Below are 18,335 nucleotides of genomic sequence, written 5' to 3' on the forward strand. Positions count from 1 at the left end.
AAACTTAGTTTTCTGACATGTACGCACCTTTAATTCTGTGAACCTGCATGTGTACGTATATGCGTCTTTTGTTCTTCTCACCCACGTGTATACGCACTTTTATCAAGGTTAACCTACTTATATCTCTCTCTTGACCTGTTGTACTAAGATATGTTCTCTGATTGAGTTTCCATCACCTGTATCATACCTCTAAGTGAGTTGCCATCAAGGACAACACTTGTATCATAATGCCAACATAAACCAGACCCGAAAGGGTTCAGGAATGAAAATGTATAACATTTGAAATCCGCCAAAGCCATGTTTGCATTATTTTCACCGTTTCAATGTATTTTAAAATACAAAGCAGAAACCATGGAACAGACCAATTGCGATATGTGATAGCGATTCCCAAGCGGACCCGATGGCACTATAAAGCATAGTTATGAATGTTTCAAGTCCGGGGAACAATTTTTTTGTGGATTTTTTCGTGTATTACAGCATTCTCTGTGTAAACACAGAGCGACCATTTTTGAAGGATTCAAAGTGCTGATTGCCCCTTACGTTACCAAATAGGTGGCATTCATCACTAAGGGAATTTACCAATGATTGTCAATTCCAAGAGATGGGAATTGAACGGACTGTGGAAGGAAGACAGAGAGCCCAAAAGGGAAAACCAACAGACAATGCTGATTTGGATTTTAAGCCATGAATGTCAAAGACTGTGGGCTGTTGAGTTGTTGACGATGGCCGAGTTGTTGTTTTCATTGAAGGTTTTTGTCGGGGTTTTGCTGTGAAGCAGAAGCAAAAGAGGCAGTGTAGAAGCCAAAGAGGCAGCGTAGAAGCCAAGGAGGCAGCGTAGAAGAAAAAGAGCAGCTGAGGGAGCCTTTGGGGTCACCTGAAGTTCAAGTGAAAAGCCAAAGAGTTGAAGGTTGCAGAAGGCAGAAAGAAGCTAGAGAGAAGAGTAAAAGAGCCAGAGCCAAGAGCCAGAGTCAGAGCCAAGAGCTCGAACCAGAGCCAAAGAGCCAGAGTCAGAGCCAAGAGCCTTAACCAACAGCCAAAGAGACAGAGCTTCAAGAGCCAGAAGGAATAAAATGGTGTCTAAACCCACTGTTTATGTGTAGAACAGCAGTAGTTGAGTCAAAGACTTGTAAATTACTTACACCATAATCCAAAAAATCCTAGATGAATTAACTGGAGCTCACGGAGATGTAGCCCAAGAGTTGTGGGTGAACTCCTAATTAATTTGTTGTCTTATGTGTTTTTTTTTACTGCTGCATTATTCACTATTATATGCGTTTATATATCAGTCTAAGCACATTCACATATCAGCACAAACAAGAGATTTTAAACGAAATAATCAGTTGAAAACAACTACAAGCATACACCCATATTTTCAAGCATTTCTTAATTCTGCATTGGTTAATCGAATAAACTTGGGAAAATTCAAGCTTTGGAAGTGGGAGAGGTTCTTGTAAGTTAGACAAGAAGCCTAATTGCCCCATTTTTAGATCAACCCTTGATATTGGAATATCTCCAATTTTCAATGTTGCTGATTTGTATAGGTATGATAGAGGAAATGCAGATGACACAACAGATGATCAAGAAGAACAAGAGATTGATTGGGTAAAATAGTTACCTATAGCAAAAGATTTAAATTGAGAGAGGATTTTGGACAAGAAATTGTTGAAGAAGACAAGAGGACAAGAGTACTTTCAGTATTTGGTCAAATGTAAGGATCAACCAATTGCTGAAGCTACTTGGATGACAGATGCTATGCTACAGAAGTTGAGCAGTTCTGTAGAATATCTCATGGACAAGAGCCCATGAAGAATTTTTTCCTCAGGAGTTTGATGCACGAGAATGAGGGTTGACGACAAAAGAATTCAAATTTATTCCAAAAATACAAAAAAAAAATTTACCAGCAAAGGAGTGGGATCCTTTAGTTGTCAATTTACAAGTTTTCTAGATAGGATTTGAGCTAGGATTTAGGGATTGAGTGATTTTATAATTAATTCAAGCTATTTATATTCAGTTGAGATTCTCGAGGAGAATATCAACCAAAGTAGGTATTGTCTAAGATTAGAGAGATTCAATCCATTGATTAAGGATCTGATAGTTCTGAAGGAAATGGTATTTATGTAAGTTCTCAATGATTGTAAAGGGATTTTGACTGATTTGACTTGATTTGGCCTAATAAGATTAAGTTATAGAAATTGTATCTCTGTGTATTTTTGTGTATAATTGGTCAATCCCCGAGGTGTTGAATCCCGCTGAAATATCTTCGAGTTCAGTTGATTTGCAGTTTGGATTTTGAATTAGAGTGTGTAAAGTCTGTATTATATGATAAATCTTGTGTTTCTGTGTTTTGAGATAATTTGGTTATGTTATAAAAAGATTGGAGAAGAAGGTTTGACACAAGTTAAAATGTAGCGGAAGTGTTAAGTCTGATAGAAAAGAGAACATAAACCCTAAAAAAATCATGTTAACCCAAAGGAGTCTAGAACCGTCTCATCTACAGTTGCAACAGATCTAACAGTCATCGCGCACCAATAATCTTGTGCATTAGTAAAGGAAGAAAAGTGGTTTTATCAGTGTACCTGGTTATTGGGTGGAGAAAAAGTGGTAAGCTATCTTGATAAATTCGAAACGAACCCATTAATCGACTGACATGTAACACTCAGTGGAGAGAGAAAACCACTTTATTGGGTGGGTAAACATTACGCATGCTTCTCGTCCGATATTGTTGTTAACCATTGGATCAAATGTGCCTTGATCAATGGTGGAGGATCACCGATTAGTTTTGTTGATCTGGGAACCAACAACCGTCAGATTGCAAGGTAAGATCAATGACAGAGATTTAGTGTGAAATATTTAAGGAAAAGGAAGATGCGATAAGGAACTAACCAAAAATTTAAACTCCTTTTTAATTCCGTGAAAATTAAAAGGTTATCATATTGTGGTTAAAAATAAGCAGTTCTACTAATTTAGCAGAATAGCCAATTTTGGAGGTAGATGACTGATACTCCAAAAGAAAACCAAGAAGTTCCACATGAACTTGCAGAAATCATTTCTTGATTTGAACGATTGTCCATTACACCTGCACCCGGGCCACTAAAAGCAATGTTTTACAACCAAATTGAGAAGCTTGCGGAGATGAGGAATGAGGATAGCTCTTCCAATTTTAAATACCTCAACTCAGTATCCTTCAATATCTTTAACTTTCCCATTATTGAGATTATTAATCCTAAAATCAACGTCTTTGACAGAAAATATATATTCCTTAATAGGAGTGTTGAAGATGGTACTCATAGTGTTTGGAGAGTCATAAAACTTATTAACATAGTTATCCCAAATTTCTAAGGGGATAGAATGATTGTCTTTAGTTTTACGAACAATCACATTCCACCAAAACTTTCTCGGTGCAAATTTAGAAAGGTAGAGAAGATGCTCTTGCCTCTTATTCTTATATGACCTCTTCTTCCTCTTGATGAGATCTTTGTATATACTTATATTAAAATGAAAACAAAATAAACATTAAAAACAAAATTTTAATGTTTTAAAGTTTTTCTAATTAAAAAATAAAAGGTTATTTTTCATAACCTTATAAATAATATATATATATATATATATATATATATATATATATATATATATATATATATATATATATATATATATATATATATAACTTTTAAAGTTGATTTAATTATATTACCTCATAAAATTATACAAACCAATACATTATTAATCTATCCACTCACAACATATTTTATGCTATATGGTCTTAATATACTCAATAGGGAACCATTGTTTTTTACCACAAGCCTATGGAATAATTTTCCCAAAACTTTAAGAATCTTAAAAGTGACAACATCACTAGAATATCTTAATCATGTTACAAAAAATTGAACATTAGACAACTAGGAATGACAAGAGGCAGATCTTTCACAGGTCTTGAAGGGGTTGAGTTCGTGCTGATTTATGGTATATGGCACTTAATTTGTGCCATATGTGTGTCCATTATGTCACTAAAAAACTTTTGGTTTCTTTGGTCAGATTACTTCATATGTTCAAGAATTGCAAAGACATTGTACCTTTCACTCTGCAACCCATTCTGATTTGCTAATAGAGAGGAAAAGCTTGGTAGTATATTTTTCCTTCCCCTGTTGAGTGCACTGTCACTAACAGGATGGTGAGGAACCCATTGTCCTATACCCTCTTTGAGCTCTTGGTCAAATAAGAGAATCTGTCTGTATTTGGTGTGGTACCACTACTTGAAAGGACTCAACATCACCTTGGGCTTGTTATTGGACAAGGTTACGAACCTGGGGACCACCAAGTTCCTTGTTTCTCACCCCATTGGGGGAAATTATAATTTTCTAAAAATAAATTGAAAGTAAAATAAAATAGGAAAAGATACTTAAATGAAATATAAACTTCCATATCATTATTAATCATTAAATATATTGAAGGTAGTGCTAACATACCCTACAAAGCAACCATAGTTTGTTGTATTGGACTCTAGAAATTGCTAAATTGATAGGCTAACCAAATTCCATTTTTAGATATAGTGGATGCGCTCTACAAAATCCAAACATGTAAATTCCCAACAATTTCTTGCAAGACCAAAACATAAACAATATATTAGCTATAGCATAGAAGAATATTGTGTATCAAGAAGACCACCCATGAGCTAGAAATCCTTCTCCTTTACCTAAAGGTTGTATCTAGTGATATCTACCATAATTTACCTAAAGGTTGTATCTAGTGATATCTACCATCATTTACCTAAAAGTTGTATTTAATTATATTTTGTTCTAAAATTACAATCATTTCTCACATCATACATAGCACATTGGCATTGATTCTTCACAAGAGTTACCACTCCCTTTCTCCTCCAATCAATCAATAGACCATCTCAAGTGCTTCTAATTCTGGTACTTGAATGGCCCACTCTTCACCCGGAGGCTTCTGTGCTTCTCCATCTTTGTACTCATGTGTAATGTGACCACACTACCCTCTTTATTTAATTTTTCCCACACCCTTGGTTGTGTGAAAGCCACCTAGTCAACCACATTCCTTGTGCCTCACTCCCATTGGAGAAAAATGTAAGTCCTTCTTTCTCACCCCATTGGGGAAAAATTGTATATTTTTTAAAATGAAATGAAACTAAAATAAAAAAGGAAAGAATACATAAATGAAATGTACAAGTATTTTTTTGTAAGCTTATATAGTATTACCTCACAAAGTAGAAATTTCTAGTACATCATTCATCCATTCACTCTCAACAATTTAAGAGCAGAAGGTATCAATCTGCCCATTGGAAACGAGATAGTTTTGACCATCTCCCTATAGAGTAATTTGTCCAAAAATACAAAAAAATTAATAATTGCAACATAACTAGAATTTCTACAGCATAATTATAACACAAAAGACTATCAATAATCATAAGTTGGCAATCACTTGCTATTAGAGGCACCATACAACATAAAGCTAAGAAATCTACTGGAAATAAAACTCCATGCATCTCCATGTATAGGGGTGGCCACCCCACCCCCACCATCTAATGTAATTCATTCTTGAAGGTGGGGGGCTCCACTTGCTCCACATAGTCTCCTCTAAACACACTATATCAAAAATATATTTATTTTTTAAAATAACTCTAAATTTAAAATTTAGAAGCAATATAATTTTTTTTATCATTTCATTCTTTTCACACTCATATACATTTTACAAAAAACGCAAGGTATATTCTAATAAAAACTATTTTAATGCATTACCAATAATAATGCAATACAATAATGTATTCTAAGCATTAAACTTTTACAAAATAAATTAATAACATGTTTTACCTATTAAAATTCCATAAAATAAGCTATATTTAATAAAATAAATTGTAAATTTTCATACTATTGTATCATATTTTTAGTGTTCCAAATTTTTGTCATGGCAATTGTTACAATTCTTCAGTATTTTATTGGGAATAAGGTATAAGCTGCAATATCACACAACCCTTGTGGTGCTTGAACGTCTCTTAATAATCTAATGTATCCCGCTTCTGCCCAATCTTCTCCCCAATAGAACTTAATTCCCTTATTTTCTCGATTAGCTGGGTTACCATATGCAACTAGTACACCTCCATGGTCAGCCACTAATTCTTGTCCATAGTCAATTACTTCCCCACATGGACCAGTAAGTATTTTCTGCTTAACAAACAAATTTTGGTTAATTACACTTGCTAAATTATTTATATCTTATTTATTACTTCTCAACAACAATGTAAAGAATGGTAACCACTTACCTCCATATAAAATATAAACTTGTCACTCTCAGCTTCAATAATTACAGCGATAGGTTGTTTAGTTACTGCCAATTTGAGAGCTACTTCATTGTTAGGGGGGACAACTCCAAATCCATCAATGGATGCATCTCGATTTCCCCCATCTATATCAAAACAAAACAACACAATGATTTAATTGTCTTAAAAATTATAATAATGTTATTATTATAAATATTATTATTTAATGATATCTAACTTGATTATTATTATAAATATTACTATTTAACAATATCTAACTATCTTTATCTTAATGCACAAATCCATATTAGTGTTAATCATTAAACCTTCTTACTGTACCTATGGAAATTCAGTGTAGGGATACCGATCTTCACTAATCAACCCTTTGGTGTCTATTATATATTGGAAGATAACGCTAGCCAACCCTTCGGAATCACAATTATAGCCTTGGGGATTGCAATCAAGCAATTACTATGCTGATAGGCTAAGAAAATTTCCTGTTTTGATAGTGTGGATGCCCTTTACAGTGCCTGCAGTTAAAAGTACCCAACAACTATCTGCAGGGCCAAAAATCAAAAGTATGCATGAGACACGAGGGAAAAAGCAACAAAGACAAAAAACATGACAATTACAATGGTTTTCTCTCGCATTGAGTTTGCACCTAAAATCTCATTTTCCATACATGTTGATGTGTTGCTTATGTGTTGTGATTTATCTGGTTTTTACTGCATAAATGGTTAATGAATTAATAATGCAATGATTGAGTTAAACATATGATGGAAGTTATGGAAGTTAATTAATCTGGATATACGTAGGTTTAACTCACTGAAAGCATGTACACACATGGTTTGTCTGAATAACAATGACATACACATGAGGCTTTTCAGAATAATGGTCATGTACATAATTATGAATATGAAATTTAAAGTTAAAGTGAATTAAAAATATTGATTCACAGCCCCTCGCCCCCTATAAATATTTTTCCTAACATGGTGGATGTATTCTTATTCTTTATGTAAGTGAAAAAAGTTAACGTGACCAGTACCTTCTTACTTTCTTAAAGTATTCATAAACATTGATGCATATGAAAATTGAAATGCATCTTGAGTATATTTGAAAAGATGTTTTGTAAGAGACATGATTTTGTAAAGTGTAGGGTTTTATGAGATACTACTATGACTAATGTTGCTATTATTATTAAGTAGGAGTAGGTAAATGGAAGCCTAGTGATGTCATTAATATTCTGACAACACAAAACATAAGTGATCAACCTCGGTATTGCTAGAAGAATGCTGCAGCTCCCAAGGCTAACAAATTTAATTATTAACCTAGAGTTCGTACAAACTTAAGAGCTAGCAACACTATATGTGCAACATATAATGCATCCTACCTTTTTTGACATGATGTAACAGAGTGCATGTACTGAAATCAAATCCTAAACTAATTGCAGAAAATGAAATGCTTAAAATGGAAACCATAACCTATTGCAAGAAAGAAAGTACAAGGAAAGAAACCTATTCTAATTGCATAAAGTAAATATCATGGACTAAATGTCAACCATCACATTTCAAAGAATTTAGATCCATTAACAGAGTTCATTGGATGTGGTAATCAAAAAAATCATCATTGTATTATCCAATTCATAAATTTGTCCATTAATCCAAATCATTGAAATGTTTTGCATCGGTAAAGAGGCAAGTATGAAGTCATATTTGGTCTTCCATAATAATTCATTTAGAGACTAGGTATATTTATTCAACCCTAATGGATAGTAACCCATATTCTTGAGCGAATCTCGGCAAGTATATGCATGTTGGAAAACTACTACAGGGGTTTTTGTACTACTACTACAGGAAACATCAAATTTGCTATAGGGAGTTATAATTCACCAAATTACCAACCAAATAAAATCCAAATTGGATGGAACAATTTTTTTTATTGATTATTACATGTTACATCTCCATTGCAAGTGGAATCACTCAAAAATACCTTGGTTAACCCATGGTAAAAAATGACATAAAATTACAAGTTGAAAATGTAGAAATTCAAGAACTAGTGAGCAAGTACATCTATCAAATTCCTAAACTAATCAAGTGAAAATGAAGTGGGGTAGTTTTGGTTATTAACTAGAATTATTTTGTGATCTAATGCAAGAGAAATACATTAGATTGAATCTCGTTAGCATGCTCTAAAAAATATCATAAATTTATTGTTGTTTGCTACAAAAGACTCCAAGAAATCTAGATTTGGTAATAAGAAAACTAATCCAAGTAGCTAAATGATTAGTATGACATTCCAAAGATTTTCCAATGATGAAATGATTTTTTTGATCCTACAAAAGAACTTAATTCAACCATTTGACCCAATCCTACAACAAGAAATCATTAATACTAAATACAAAAATAGAAGAAAGATAAGAACAAGAGACGCATGTGAATAAGAAGTGAAAAGAAGAAAAGTAAATGATGCGAAAGGGATTTGAAGCTTTTTGGATGGCCAAGCCTAGGGAAAATCATAGTACTATGAAGGAGACCAAGACTTAGAAGCTGAAAATGTCACCAATCTTCATTATTTCCATCAATACAATTACATCCCTGCAAGAAATGACAATGAAGCTGCAAAAATATGAGTTCTCTCCACAAGAAAACTAATACAAATCCACACCTAGAGGAAAATTTGAATTGATACTTAAAAAAAAATTATTAATAATTATTCCCCATGAAAGAAGGAAGCTTTCTACACCAAAATCCCTTGATTAGTGGATTTGGTTCCCAATACTAGGAATCTGCATTAAATGACAGAGAACACATTCCTAGATTTTCTCAATCATTAGACCTCCACAATATGTTCCATAATTCCATAATATATTTTTGATTTGTTATTTAGTATTGATCCTCCTGTAATAGGGAACAAGCCCCTAAATTATCTCCTCCTCCAAATCTTCATAATCTACCCAATATTCTCATAATATTCCACAAAAATAAATAATATTAGGCATAAACATGCAATTATCCATAAACCTTCCTACTTAAAATATTAAAGTTAAAAATACATTATCTAGTGCAAAAAGAGTGGTTTAATGTGTTGAAGAATGGTCGAATGGGCCTTAATTTAGGTCTAATATAGAGGCATGGGCCTTAATTTATGTCTAATTTAGAGAGCCATCATACCCCCCACTGAAAGTTTTGCTCATCCTTTGAGCAACTTAGTGACCCCATTGTGCCTCATTTGTGGCCCTGGTGGCCTCTCTCTTGTACATTCCTCAGTCCTTTCTCTTAAGAAACTTGGCTGTAAGTTCTACAAAGACAAGCCCCCAAAAATGTAGTTGCTCTTTTGATGATTGGTTAACACTCTTTCAAGGAAAAAAACCTAACTTTCCTCTTTTAAAGTGAACTTTGTTGGCTTGTAGATCCATTTCATTCATATCCTCTCCCTTGAAACCTTCATTCCATTTTCACTCATTTTTCCAAAATTGTTTGTGCATAGAAAAAATCACAGCATTTCTTCTTTCTTTTAATTATAATAAATTTATGATTTTTATTCATTAAAATATTGTATTCATGACCTATAATATCCACACTAAAATGTCATTTTTTTGTTACTAGTATAGTTTTAAATACACAACCATTTCACATTGGAAATTAGAATATATATATATATATATATATATATATATATATATATATATATATATATATATATATATATATATATATATAAATTTTTTTAAATGTTACATATCAACGCTATCTCTTTTTCTTTCTTTATATATATAAAAAAGTAAAAATATAAGAATTTTTATTTTTTATCCATATAAAATTGATACAAAACTATGTTAAGACATTGAAGTATTTTATTTATGGCTTAGGTTAAAATATATATCCTTTAATTAATATATTTTTGTTTTAAATACTACATGTCAACTCCATATTAATTTTGAAATTCAAGATCCATCTTAACCAAGGATCTATCAAGAACCGAGAGGGATCAAATCTCTCCAAGTGGAAACCTAGGATCAAATCTCTCGAAGTGGAAACCTATTTTTTGAGGACAACATTTGAGTAAAGGTTTGTACCTCGAGAGATTTGATCCCTCTTGGTACTTGATAGATCCGCATTTAAATCTAACGATTGAACATAAACATCTCCCTATACTAAATTGTAAACGCCTCTTAATATAACCAATTTTAAACAAAAAATTAAAATCAAACCCTTCTTAGAAAAGATAATTCTAGAGTAATTAAATTTTGTATCTTAAATTTATATTATATATATATATATATATATATATATATAGATGTATGTTCAAATATTAATGTCTTGCATATCTAAATATATATTTGCATTGTGATATTTACATAATATAGCTATAAAATTACCATATAAATTATCAAATAAAAAATAACCCCATGATAATATATATATATATATATATATATATATATAGATATATATATATATATATATATATATATATATATATATATAAGAAATCACATTGAAGAAAACAATACCTACCAACATATATTATTATCATTTACAAAAATCATATTAGTATATATACAATATATCTTTCCATTATGTAATTAATTGCATCAGTTGTACATAAATTGCAACAAGTCTATAAATCTTGTCTTTATTGGGAATTGAGTCATTTTTCATGTACTTGAAATAGATTATTAGTTTCCTTCCTGAATTGGTAATTAATATTGTAAATTTATAAGTTGAAAGTTTCTAAAAAATCACCGATATTTTTTAAAAAGAGTGAGATATAGAATATTTATCTTGGGAGCTTTGTAAGTTCCACATATGCACCAGAAATATATTATTAATTTGGAGAAAACACGAGGTAAAATGAAAGATAGTAGAAAAACATTATCTCGGGTGAAATGGAATTGTAGGCTTGAAAGAAAGAAAACAACTTGACTAAGGTGTATATATGTGTGTGTGTGTTTCAAAAATATTATTAATTCATATAATCAATTAAATAAAATGAAGGATTGTAGAAAAAATTATATGCGGTGAGCTAAGGTAAAATAAAATGTAAGTTTTTTGTAGAGGTGTTTAATAGTGGGATTCATGTATCCTTCTTCCTATTTGGCGGAGTGATAATGATGATGATATATCGATGGTTTTGTTTGTTTCTTTTCTCTTTTAAAGAAGAAGCTAGGATACAAATTAATTTGAAACTTCCATTATATTTTACTTCTTTGATTCTTTGATTTTTCTCAGAAATTTTGATGATCAAAAGAATCGTTGTATTGAGATTGATAGGCACGATATATATATGTGTGTGTGTGTGTGTGTGTTTTAAATTTTTTGACTGAGCTAACATACATGTTTATGTTTACAAACATTTATGACTCGACATCTCCCCCTATATGTGATTGTAGAGCCCCTCTAGGCACAATACTATTATTTATTTGTCAACTAACACATATCACTTGTACTAAAAAGTAGAAAGTAATTATACACTAGCTTACTTTTTTGAAATATTAATTACTTTATCTAACTATATAAAGTTGATGTGAAATTAACGTGGAAAATAAAGAGTTTATTTGATTTTATTATTATTATTTCTATTATTATTTATTTTTTAATTTAATTTTAGTATTTTTAAATGTAATTTTATGTGACAACATCTTCTTCATACTAGGCTATAAATCATCTCTTAGTGCAATTAGCAAAAAAAGAATTTTGTAATTGAAACTTAATAATACCTTTGTTTGCCCACAAGGCTTTGGATTGACGGTGAATGTGTGCACTGTTAAGGCACTCCTTGCGATAGGTCACTGGTTCAATTCCCCTGTGGGTGCATACCTACAAAAAAAAAATTAATAACTTTGTTTGATATTATTAGAAATTTAATTCAATGATAATAATTTAGTACATATTGATTAATAACAATTAATAATATTGATTAATGAGAAAATTATAATAATTATCACAAATAATGATGACGATGATGATTAATGCCTGCTAAGAATAATGTGCTCTATGAGTCCTCAAGGAAAAAAAAGAGATTCTAATTGTCATTCTTCAAAATCTTATTTCATTGATCAAGGAGAAGGGAAAGAAGTGGTCCAAGATTATTGTAGTTAAGATTCCTTAATATGTCAAGAAGATTGGAGGTGTGGTTGATGATAGGGAATTGAGAGCGAATGTGAACAAGAACCTCAGAGTCTAAAAGGAAGTGTTTTTCATCTTCCACCTCCTTAGTATCACAAATCTCATAGATTCTATTATGAGAGGAAGTCTTGGGATTAGACCACAACGTGTTCTTACTTCGAAGCTCATGAGAATTAGTTCTTCTCCTATCAATGTTCATTTTCTTCTTAGTGTTGGTTAACATAGAGAGATAATTCTAGTTATCAAGGGTGGGGTTTATCACCTTCGTATAGTCTATTAGCTTCTTTTTACCCTCCAACTCCTTACCATCCCACATATTGTTATTAAAATTGGAGGTAATAGTATCTTTGATATTATCGTTTCTTCCCATGATGATCTCCTCCTTATCCCCCAAAGGTTGAGCCAAGACTGGGCATCCTTATGCCACCCACGCTTGAGGCACAACTGGGGGGTTTGACTAATGTTAGAACAAATTTTGGGGAGCCTCTTAGATTCCATGTTTTAAAGCTCCTTCTTATACATCAAATATATAAACATAGACATACTTCCAATGGGGGACAGGCCCTCTTCAATGAAGAGGATAGGATAGGAAGTATTTCCCTTGATCTTGAGGTTATAGATTATTAATTTATTTTGGATCATCTCAATCTTTCTCCAGGACTCTCTAGATGTACTACAACCCCAAACCTCACATTTTTATAAGACAATAGGGGTGATGAGAGTCTCAAAGAGGAACCTTTCTTTACTCCAAATGTAAATATCAAGCAACTTAAAATTGTTTTCAAGCTCATAATAAACTTTCCAACCTCTAATAATTATTTTCCTCATGCTATAATTCGAGTTGAGCCGATGAGGAAAGTCAATTTCCAAATATTTATTAGAACAAACCTACTCTAGTCAATAGTTATCATAGATGAAACTACCCTCGGTGATATTTTTTGATTTAATGATCATCACTTTACTCTTGTCGGTATTAACTACCATATCCATCTTGGAGCAGTAGACATGAAGACTCTTAAGTTTCTCATCTAGATCATCATGGATTTTTGCAAGAAGAACAATATCATCAGCATAAAGGAAAAGAGTAATGATTATTCCAACGAGCTTGTTGCCTTTGTGAATCGCAGTCTCGAGACACTCCTCTAGCTTATTGATGTAAATACCAAAAGGTGTAGGGGATAGGCGACGCACTTGCTTAACCCTGATAATGCACGTAATATCTTTAGAACACCCTTTATTGGTCCTCAGATTGGAAAAGACAATCGAGGCAGATCACAACAATCCTGAGTTCCCGAGGAACCATGATCTCTTCAAGCCTCTCATAGAGCTTATCTGGTCAAAATATTTTATAAATTCCACAAAACACTAGAAGAGATCAGTTTTACTATTGCGACATTCCTCTGCAATGATCCTTAGAGTGACAAGGGGGTCGATAGTCAGTGTTGTCTCCTAAAACTAGCTTTCCCTTTAGCCCTTTTACCCTAGTTCTCAAGCCAAAGGCTAAGCTTGTTTTCTAAAATGAGCCCATAAAGGTTGGCTAGGCTGTTGCTAATCATAATGGTCTTGTAGTTAGAGGGAATGCTTTTGTCCCCACTTTTAAAGATAGGCACAAGAAGGCTTTGCGTCCAAAGCTTAGGGAAGCCATGTTTTACAACCAAATTGAGAAGCTTGTGGAGATCATGAATGAGGATAGGTCTTCGAATTTTAAATACCTCAACTTGGTATCCTTCAATATCTTTAACTTTCCTGTTAGCCAGATTATTAATCCTAAAATCAACGTCTTCGAGAGAAAATATATATTCCTTAATAGAAATGTTGAAGATGGTGCCCATAGTGTTAGGAGTCATACAACCTATTAAGATAGTTATCCAAAATTTCTAAGGGGATAGAATGATTATCTTTAGTTTTACAAAGAATCACATTCCACCAAAACTTTCTCGGCGCAAATTTAGAAAGGTGCAGAAGATTGTCTTTCCTCTTATTAATATGTGACCTCTTCTTCCTCTTGATGAGATCTTTGTATATACTTATATTAAAAAGAAAACAAAATAAACATTAAAAATAAAATTTTAATGTTTTAAACTTTTTTTTTAATTAAAAAATAAAAGGTTATTTTTCATAACACTGTAAATAATATATATATATATAAACCTTTTTTTGAAGTTGATTTAATTATATTACCTCATAAAATTATACAAACCAATACATTATTAATCTATCCACTCTCAACATATTTTATGCTAGATGGCCTTAAACTACTCAATAGTGAACCATATGTTTTTTACCACAAGCCTATGGAATGTTTTTTCCAAAACTTTAAGAATCTTAAAAGTGACAACATCACTAGAATATCTTAATCATGTTACAAAAAATTGAACATTAGACATGTTATTTATGGGATATGGCTTTTAATTGTGCCATATGTGTGTCCATTCTCTCAGTAAAAAACTTTTGGTTTATTTGGTCACATTATTTCACATGTGCAAGAATTGCAAAGACATTGTACCTTTCAATGTGCAACCCACTTTGATTTGCTAATGAGAGGAAAAGCTTGGTAGTATTTCTTTAAAATAATTGGGGGAAAATTATAATTTTTTAAAAATAAATTGAAAGTAAAATAGAATAGGAAAAAACACATAAATGAAATATAAACTTCCATCTCATTATTAATCATTAAATATATTGAGGGTAGTGCTAACATACCCTACCAGACAACCATAGTTTGTTATATTGCACTCTAGAAATTGCTAAATTGATAGGGTAACCAAATTCCTTGTTTAGATATAGTGGATGCCCTCTACAAAAACTACACATGAAAATTCCCAACAATTTCCTGCAAGACCAAAACATAAACAATATATTAGCTATAGCATAAAAGAATATTGTGTATCAAGAAGACCATCCATGAGCTAGAAATCCTTCTCCTTTACCTAAAGGTTGTATCTAGTGATATCTACCATCATTTACCTAAAGGTTGTATTTAGTTATATTTTGGTCTGAAATTACAATTATTTCTCACATCATACATACCCGGTTAGCATCGTCCCTTTCTCCTCCAATCAACCAATAGACCTTCGCAAGTGCTTCTAAGTCTGGTACTTGAATAGCCCACTCTTCACTCAGAGGCTTTTGTGCTTCTCCATCTTTGTATTCATGTGGAACTACCCTCTTTACTTAATTTTTCCCACACCCTTGGTAGTGGGAAAACCACGGAGTCAACCACATTCCTTGTGTCTGACTGCCATTGGAGAAAAATATAAGTCCTTTCTCACCCCATTGGGGAAAAAATGTATATTTATTAAAACGAAATGAAACTAAAATAAAAAAAAAGGAAAAATACATAAATGAAATGTACAAGTATTTTTTTTGTAAGCTTATATAGTATTACCTCACAAAATAGAAATTTCTAGTACATCATTCATCCATCCACTCTCAACAATTTTATGGCAGAAGGTCTCAATCTGCCCATTGGGAAACCAGATATTTTTTACCATCTCCCTATAGAGCAATTTGTCGAAAACTGCAAAAAATGTAATAATTGCAACATAGCTAGAATTTCTACAGCATAATTATAACACAAAAGACTAACAACAATCATAAGATGGCCATCACTTGCTATTAGAGGCACCATGCAACATAAAGCTAAGAAATATACTAGAAATAAAACTCCATGCATCTCCATGTATAGGGGTGGCCACCCCACCCCCTCCATCTAATGTAATTCATTCTTGAAGGTGGGGGGCTCCACTTGCTCCACATAGTCTCCTCTAAACACACTCTATCAAATATATATATATATATATATATATATATATATATATATATATATATATATATATATATATATATATATATTAAAATAACTCTAAATTTAAAATTTAGAAGTAATATAAATGTTTTTATCATTTCATTCTTTTCACACTCATATACATTTTACAAAAAACACAAGAGATTTTCTAATAAAAACTATTTTAATGCATTACCAATAATAATGCAATACAACAATGTATTCTAAGCATTAAAAATTTTCAAAATAAATTAATAATATGTTTTACCTATTAAACTTCTATAAAATAAGCTATATTTAATAAAATAAACTGTAAATATTCATACTATTGTATCTTATTTTTAATGTTCCAAACTTTTGTCATGGCAATTGCTACAATTCTTCATATATTATTGGGACTATGGGTAAAAATGCAACAGAACACGTCCCCTCTGGTGCTTCAACGTCTCTTAAGAGTCTAATGTATCCTCTTTCTCCCCAACCTACTCCCCAAGAGTTCTTGAGTCTCCAGAACTTAATTCCCTTATTTGCTCCCCTAATTGGGTTGCCATATCCAACCAGTACAGCTCCATGGTCAAGTTCTCCCTGTCCACATGGACCACTAAATATTCCCTGCTTAACAAACAAAATTTGATTAATTACACTTGCTAAATTATTTATATCTTATTTATTAATTCTCAACAACAATGTAAAAAATGGTAACCACTTACCCCGTTATACATATAAATCTCCCGACTGTTTGCTAGAATCGGTACAATTATAGGTTGGAAAGTTACAGCTTCTTTGAGAAATGCTTCATCCTCATCGGGGTCCAGAGGCCTAAAGGTATCAATAGTTACGTCTGGATTTACAACCTATATCAAAACAAAACAACACAATGATATCTAACTTCTTTATTATTATTATTATTATTTAATGATATCTAATTTTATTATTATTATAAATATTAATATTTAACAATATCTAACTATTTTTTTTTTCACAAATCCATCTTAGTACTAATCATTAAACCTTGTTATTTTACCTCTGGCAATCGGCACTCTCCCCGATAACCCCGATAGGGATACCGATCTTCACTGACCAATCCTGTGTTGGTTATATATTGCAATATATCGCCAGGATTCCCTGCGGAATCGCAAGTATAGCCGTAGGGATTGCAATCAAGCGATTGCTGAGCTGATAGGCTAAACAAATTGCCTGTTCTGATAAAGTGGATGCCCTCTATAGCGCCTGCACAGTAAAATGCCCAACAAGCACCTGCAAGGCCAAAAAATAAACAGTATGCACGAGACAGCAGGGAAAAAATCGAAGTCGAAATTGAAATTATTTCGAAATTGAAATTATGTTCCTTAGTTACCATTCGAAATTGAAATTATTTCTCTCATAATACATACCGCAGGTGCCTTGATGCTTCACACTGGATACCGCTCCCCTACTCCTCCAATCAAAAGACCTTGGCAAGGTGTTCGAGTTCTGGGACGTGAATGATACATTCTTCAGTCCCCTTCTCTTGAGTTTCTCCATCTCTTGCACGTTCATCGGTTTCAAGTACATTGCTCTGAATTCTTCGTGACTCAGATCCGCAAACTGATTCAATCCAAGTGTGTACGTTAGATTCTTTTTATTTACAGAGTCCATGAATTTCACATTGCTCTTAAATATTTCGAATCGTTCATCAGATGCATTTCTCGGGGAGCGTTGCCGAGGCAGCCAGTTATGATAAAGGAGTCGCAGACTTTCTTCAGACTCGAGGTCTTTGTCTGTAAATCCAGGAGACTTGCGGGTTGCATTCACTGATAAAGCCCACAAGGCTGCCAGCACCAGAAACAGAAACAGGACAGCCCTTGCCATTAGTAAACAACAATAATTCACACAAGTATGCCCACAAATAATGTGAATTGGTGGAGATAAAGTGGAAGAGGATGTCGTTATATATATAGTAACTAGGACGGAGTGTAATCCAATGACATCATTAGTGGAGTGTAATCCAATGACATCATTAGTGGCCTGAAATATTATTTGTTAAAATTACATATCTCCATCTAATAAGTCAATGACTATGTTGGGATTCTTTTTCTAAATGAAATTTTAATATAGATAAAAATACTTAATTAAATTTGGAATCTTACATTTTAATCAAATT

The 18,335-nt window shown here is 32.4% G+C and overlaps 1 protein-coding gene across 1 annotated transcript; it reads right to left on the reverse strand.

The window, feature by feature from the left end:
• Nucleotides 1–5,945: 5,945 nt before the first annotated feature.
• On the reverse strand, nt 5,946–18,043 carry LOC149183301 (cysteine protease XCP2-like). Its single transcript, XM_089414910.1, has 6 exons — nt 17,587–18,043; nt 17,217–17,449; nt 16,903–17,046; nt 16,615–16,804; nt 6,281–6,423; nt 5,946–6,182 (listed from the first exon to the last, which is right to left on the reverse strand). Exons 1-6 carry the CDS (start codon nt 18,041–18,043, stop codon nt 5,946–5,948), a joined length of 1,404 nt encoding a protein of 467 aa, XP_089271036.1.
• Nucleotides 18,044–18,335: the final 292 nt, after the last annotated feature.

The sequence above is a fragment of the Pinus tabuliformis genome, chromosome 3_2, assembly GCF_031772625.1.
Source record: "Pinus tabuliformis cultivar Carrire ecotype Pingquan chromosome 3_2, CPIR1, whole genome shotgun sequence".
NCBI classification, from domain to species: domain Eukaryota; kingdom Viridiplantae; phylum Streptophyta; class Pinopsida; order Pinales; family Pinaceae; genus Pinus; species Pinus tabuliformis.

Excerpts from the sequence above, each read along its gene's own strand:
- LOC149183301 (XM_089414910.1), bottom strand. The coding sequence starts at position 18,043 with ATGGCAAGGGCTGTCCTGTTTCTGTTTCTGGTGCTGGCAGCCTTGTGG. Across the intron at positions 17,450-17,586 it reads GAAGCATCAAGGCACCTGCG|GTGCTTGTTGGGCATTTTAC; the intron begins GTATGTATTATG and ends TTGGCCTTGCAG. Across the intron at positions 16,805-16,902 it reads AGATTTATATGTATAACGGG|GGAATATTTAGTGGTCCATG; the intron begins GTAAGTGGTTAC and ends TTTGTTAAGCAG.